We start from the raw sequence: 6,059 nt of genomic DNA, 5'->3' as shown, positions 1-6,059 counted from the left end.
TTCGAATTGTTCAAGGCACTTTCCAAAATCCTCTTCTTTGCTGGATTTGGAGCTTGTTCTGTGTCCCTGTATTTTCTTACAAATACTCATAACTGAAGCAAATGTACCAAAAGGAGAAAGGAATACTCCTTCCCCCCCCCGCCAACATTGCTAGAGAAGCTTGGTAAATTCTGAGAAATCCCAAGACTGATGTAGAGAAAAATGCACTTCTGTCAATATCATGAATTACAACATTCAAAACTATGTATTTTTATTTACATCAAAGCAACAAACACTTATGAAGTCCTTATAAAGTGCAATGCATACTTTTCTTATGTTGGAGTTGTGCGGCTGTGATTATCACTTTTTCCTTCTCATTTATATGTTTAAGTTGTACCTTCTGTCTTGGAGATTTTTCTCTGTTCAAGTATTTCTTTCTGGCATTTCACAAATCCGAAACATATTGAAGAAACAGGGCATATCATTCCAGTTTTGCCTTGGATTTGAAGAGTCTCTTATGGTGGCGCAGTCCTCCACTGTAACTATGTCGTTGGATTCTCCTATATCCCAGAAGCTGAAAGAGAGAGACATGGGAGATTTACAAGAGGTAAAGTAACCTGTAAACTAGGCAAATTACATTTGTGTTATTTAACTTCACAACAATTTTGTGAGGCAGGGATTATAATCTCTTATTGATAAAGAAAAGGAATCTCAGAAAAGCTAAACCATTTCTCTAAGTCACAGAGTTTGTGAACAGTGAAGTTAAACTGGATCTTTCTGACTTTCTGTTCTGCTATGATGTCTCATGGCTTTAGATCCAGAATGAGATGTTATGGGAAGGTTTGATATCCTGATGGATTTGTTTCCTTCATACTCATATCTCATATCTTGTTTGTTCCCTTTATTCTACAGAGTTTGTATTAACTGAGGCACATACTTCAGTCATGTTACAGTGCTATAGTGAAACAATGTTTTAAAGGATCAGAGCATCCTACTTTTACTCCATAAGAATCTGTCTTACTCAAATCACTGTTTTTGTCTCATTGACTGCAGTTTGTGGGCATAAGACTACGAATTCCACTCTTTGTCTTGCATGCATTTCCAATGAATTAGTGCACAATTCTAAGCCTCTTCTCATTTCATCTGTTATTTCCCCTTTATTCTTGAGCTAGTTCTAGGAGATGGGAGCAGTAGATCCTTGTGCTTCTCTTTTCTGTCTTCCACATCAGCTCTTTCCCTTCTTGCATCTAATATCACCAAGAATGGACTTGAATATACCTCCTGGACCAGAAGGAAGTTCTGAAGACTCTCCTCAATGGTGGTCTAACTTTACACTTTGGGCTAGTGTTATAATTCTACTACAAGAAGGAAACTACCTCAGAGACTTTGTGAAAGGTGTACCATCTACCCATTGCCACTGGCCCTCAGTCACCTGGTCCGTCAGTCCAATATAAAACTCTTTCTTTTTAGGTTTCATACTGTGAAGGAATTCCTATGGAAGATACACACAAAATATGAGGAGATCAATTATTCCAATTCTGAACAAATGTTGAACATAATTGTTATTAAAAGAAATAAAGTCGGATCTAGACTAGAGATGACAGAAAAATGGGCCTGAAATGGTAAGATCATAGAGGATTACCTCCTGATTTGTTTATTGTGGTAAAACATACATAACATAAAATTAAACCAATGAAAAAGAACCTTCAACAGAGAAGGAGGTTCTCAATAACACAGTCAAAGTCTATCTACTGTTATTGGTAGCCCAAAACATTACAAATCATAGCTTAAAGATCATGGACATTTTGCTTGTCCTCTTTCACATGTTTATAAACATACTGGTCATTCTAAAATGAAGTCCCAACCCTCTTTTTTCCTGCCTTACTAATTAAGGAACTGAACGTGGAAGTTCCTTTTTCTCTAGTTTCTTCTAGTAATGAAAATAAAGTTCGTATTGACTTACAGAAATGGGAAGAACAGCATGTATTTCAGTAAATTCACTTAACAAATAGTAACTGTGGGCCAAATACAGTCCACATGTATGGAAACAGGGATGTGTCCTGTGAAGAGTGTTTCATTGGCACTGGAGGAAGCTGTACCCCAGCTACCTGCTCCTCTTGTGAGTTGATAACCACCAGATGAGCTCCCATGCTCGAGCAGTTTTTTAAGCTTGCTGTCCAGGTCATGGTGTTAGTAGAAAAGAAAGCAGCTGGATTGAAAATGTACCCAGTTCAATGGACAGCAATTCTTGACTGAACCTAGAAGGAGAGAAGTTTCTGTGAGGGTCCTCACAGAACTGGGTAAGTTACAGAACTGGGTAAGATAACAGAAACCTTCCTCTGGGCCCATAAAGTTCCTCATCGTCCGAAGCCTTGGAACCCCTGTTATGCTACTGACATGGAACCCTATTATCTGTTCATAGACTTCCAAGTTCAGAGAAAAATTATGCATTTTATCTGAGTGACCTCTAAGCAACCACCTCTCATGTTGCCCAAACAATTTACCCTCCACAGAATCTCCACACTGGTTGTCCAGATGGGCTACAGTTCTTAGACTTATAGAATTTATGTCTTTGAAGTTTATGGGAACCCTCCTGCACTGTTGGTGAGAATGTAAATTGATACAATCACTATGGAAAACAGTATGGAGTTTCCTTAAAAAACTAAAAATAGAACTACCATATACCCCAGCAACCCCACTACTGGGCAGATACCCTGAGAAAGCCATAAATCAAAAACAGACGTACCACAATGTTCATTGAAGCTCTATTTACAATAGCCAGGACATGGAAGCAACCTAAATGTCCATTGACAGATGAATGGATAAAGAAGATGTGGCACATATAGACAATGGAATATTATGCAGCCATAAAAAGGAACGAAATTGAGTTATTTGTAGTGAGGTGGATGGACCTAGAGTCTGTCATACAGAGTGAAGTAAGTCAGAAAGAGAAAAACAAATACTGTATTCTAACGCATACATATGGAATCTAAAAAAAAAGAAAAAAAGGTACTGATGAACCTAGTTGCAGGGCAGGAATAAAGAGGTAGACACAGAGAATGGCCTTGAGGACATGGGGTGGGAGGGGGAAGCTGGGCGAAGTGAGAGTACCATCGACATATACACACGACGGAATGTAAACTAGTCAGCTAGGGGGAAGCAACATCATAGCACGGGGAGATCAGCTCGGTGCTTTGCGATGACCTATAGGGGTGGGATATGGAGGGTGTGAGGGATTCTCAAGAGGGAGGGGATATGGAGACATGTATGCATTGACTGATTCACTTTGGTGTACAACAGAAACTAACACAGTATTGTGAAGTAATTATACTCCAATAAAGATCTATTTAAAAAATTAAAAATAAATAAATAGTATAGTCTGTCTCAATTTAATGGTGAGGAAATTATAACCCAGAGAAGGAAGTCATTTTCTACTGTCATGTAACATTTTGCTAAGACTTGGATGAGGAATATATGGAAGAGTATAGGGAGCATACTTCTAAGGTATTTTTCCAAATTTCCTACTCCATGCATTTTTTTCTCCACCTCATTGTGGAAGCAGGTGATGAATGAAAACAAAAAGTGCACTTCTGGGAATAACACCTGCCACTTCTAGATTGACTCTTCAGACATATACCTCAAATTTATTCTAAAAGTTTGCTATAATGTCTGCAAAGTGTCCTGCCCCAATGCTAATTGCACTTCCAGAGTTTTATTCCTGTCCTCTTTTTTTTTTTTTTTTTTGCGGTACGCGGGCCTCTCATTGTTGTGGCCTCTCCCGTTGCGGAGCATGGACTCCGGGCGCGCAGGCTCAGCAGCCATGGTTCACGGGCCCAGCTGCTCCGTGGCATGTGGGATCTTCCCGGACCGGGGCACGAACCCGCGTCCCCTGCATCGGCAGGCAGACTCTCAACCACTGCGCCACCAGGGAAGCCCTATTCCTGTCCCCTTACCCAACTCCTCATTATTCTCTGACAGTACAGGCAAGATTTTGCATTTTGCTTTTAAAAAACAGGACCTAACAGGACTACTTTGTTTATCCCCAAATCAATCTAGAAGCCAGAGAATGTTGATGTGTAAATTTAGCTGTTCAAATTTGAGGACTATTATACCTAATCCATCATTATAGCAGGAGAACTCCGTGGAATCCTCAGGTGGCTGGAACTTTTTCTCATCACAGAGCTGAAATGTGTGATATGTCACTGTAAGGAAAGGGGCACAGTTAATGTTCATTACTCTTGATGAAAATACATTATATCATCTCTGTAGTTATAAAAGTACCAATAATTATGATATTTCCTTACTATCTACTTTTCCTTCAGCATGGAGAGGAACCGAGCTTTACTTACTCAAAGAAAGAAGAGAGATTTCACATTTCATGGTTTTCCTGATTTATGAAAGTAAACATACTTTTTTCAGGCCCAAAGACCCAAAGAAAACAAATGTGTTTGCGCTCTCTCTTACGCCAAGTCTAACCTCTCAAACCTTCCTTCCAAGAAGTGATTTGTTGCGCCTCTGGCTAGGATCTCAGAGCAGGGTTACACTAATGACAAGGGTACGGGGGTGTGGGTGGGGGACTCAGGGCCACTAAGGAGATAAAAGATGCGTACCGTGAAAAATGTGTCACAGGTCACTGAAATTGGGTAACAGTTTTATACTGGTTGGGGTTTCTGGCTTGAGATAAATAGGGGGGAAATTGGAATAGAAATACCCTTTGTGGGAGAAGAGAACTCACAGGCAACAAGGAAGAATTCACTCCTAATATTCACCACGGAGCTTGAATTTGACCTTCAGAACTCACCAACACATCTGGTGATAAAACAGGCACTCAGTAGCAGGATGCAGAGCCCAGCAACGGTCCATAAGAACACTTGGGAAGAGAAGCATCCTCTTTCTGGAGAAAGACATAGACAGGGTCAATCTTCCCTTAAAATCTACAAAAGAGATACAAGAAATTCCTATTACCCTGCTTCTCTCCTTCTACTTGCATTGTCTATATTGAGTAATTCTCAAACTTCAGCATGCATCAGAATCATTTAGAGGGCTTGTTAAAACACAGATTGTGGGACCTCACCTCCAGAGTTAAAAATTCAGTAGAGCTGGTATGGAACCAGCAAGTTCCCAGGAGCTGAGGACGCTGCTGGCCTGGGGACCACACTTATACAACCACTGGAGTAATTCATTACGAACTTTAAGACTCTGACTCATAGACTTGGATAGATGTGCAATTTTTCCTTTCAAACTCTCCCAGATTTCTCCCTTTCTTTCCCTGTCTTTCTCTCTCTCTTTCTCCCTCTTCCCTGATTTTCCTGTCTCTCTCCTGCACTCCTCTTTTCAGTGTCTCCTTGACCAAGTCCTTTGTAAGTGAGTCAGATAAAACATTGATGATCTAGCAGTTCCTCTCCTCCTCCCTCCCATCACACATTTTACCTACAAGGAGAGTGAGTTGCAGAGATGTGAAGTGACTTGCCCAATGGGACACAATGAACTATGGAAAGCGTAGCTCTCCCTAAACCCAATCTCCAGCAATCCAGTGTAACATCTAGTCTTCTAACCCTCCTCTTTTATTTTCCTCTCTTTCATTCTCTGTCTCTCCTCTTTTACTCTACTGGATATTTTCTATTGTCCTATCCCCAACATATTTAACATGTCTTCCACAAAAAGATCTATGAAAGAAATGGGCTAGTTGCAAATTTTACCTGTGCTTTGTGATGCAGATGATTTGGATGAATCCATTCTTTCTCTTTCTGTTCTCTCCCTCCTCCTCTCCGTCTCTCTCCTCAGTTTCTAAGTATAAGAGTGTTTTGTTGATAAGATTCAAAGAAAAAGAATCTTTAAGGATGAATACTTTAACTGTATTTTAGGAAGCTCAACCCTAAGACTTAAGAAAATTAACTTGCTCTGTGGCTGTGTGTTTAAGTCAGGATTTCCTTTATTGCATAAGGAGGACAGGGAGTTTATTGGGCAGCAAATCAGTCTCCTCACTCCAGGAAACAACAGAATGGGGAAATGATAACATTTTAAGTACCAACAAAACAGACTGACCTTGGGGAGATATGAGGGGCTTAAAAAATATTGTT

At 40.1% G+C, this 6,059-nt stretch overlaps 1 protein-coding gene across 1 annotated transcript; it reads right to left on the bottom strand.

Moving 5' to 3' along the window:
- Window positions 1-236: 236 nt before the first annotated feature.
- LOC308624683 (C-type lectin domain family 4 member E-like) lies at window positions 237-5,798 on the bottom strand. The gene is given in 7 exon segments (XM_081248175.1): window positions 237-553; window positions 1,356-1,471; window positions 2,088-2,184; window positions 2,186-2,237; window positions 4,092-4,181; window positions 4,781-4,873; window positions 5,679-5,798. Coding segments are annotated over 7 exon segments (636 nt in total). The 5' UTR covers window positions 5,716-5,798; the 3' UTR covers window positions 237-402.
- Between the last annotated feature and the right edge of the window lie 261 nt (window positions 5,799-6,059).

Source organism: Mesoplodon bidens (assembly GCF_964165515.1).
Source record: "Mesoplodon bidens genome assembly, chromosome: 11".
NCBI classification, from domain to species: Eukaryota; Metazoa; Chordata; class Mammalia; order Artiodactyla; family Ziphiidae; genus Mesoplodon; species Mesoplodon bidens.
This window is presented reverse-complemented; position numbering and strand designations above follow the sequence as displayed.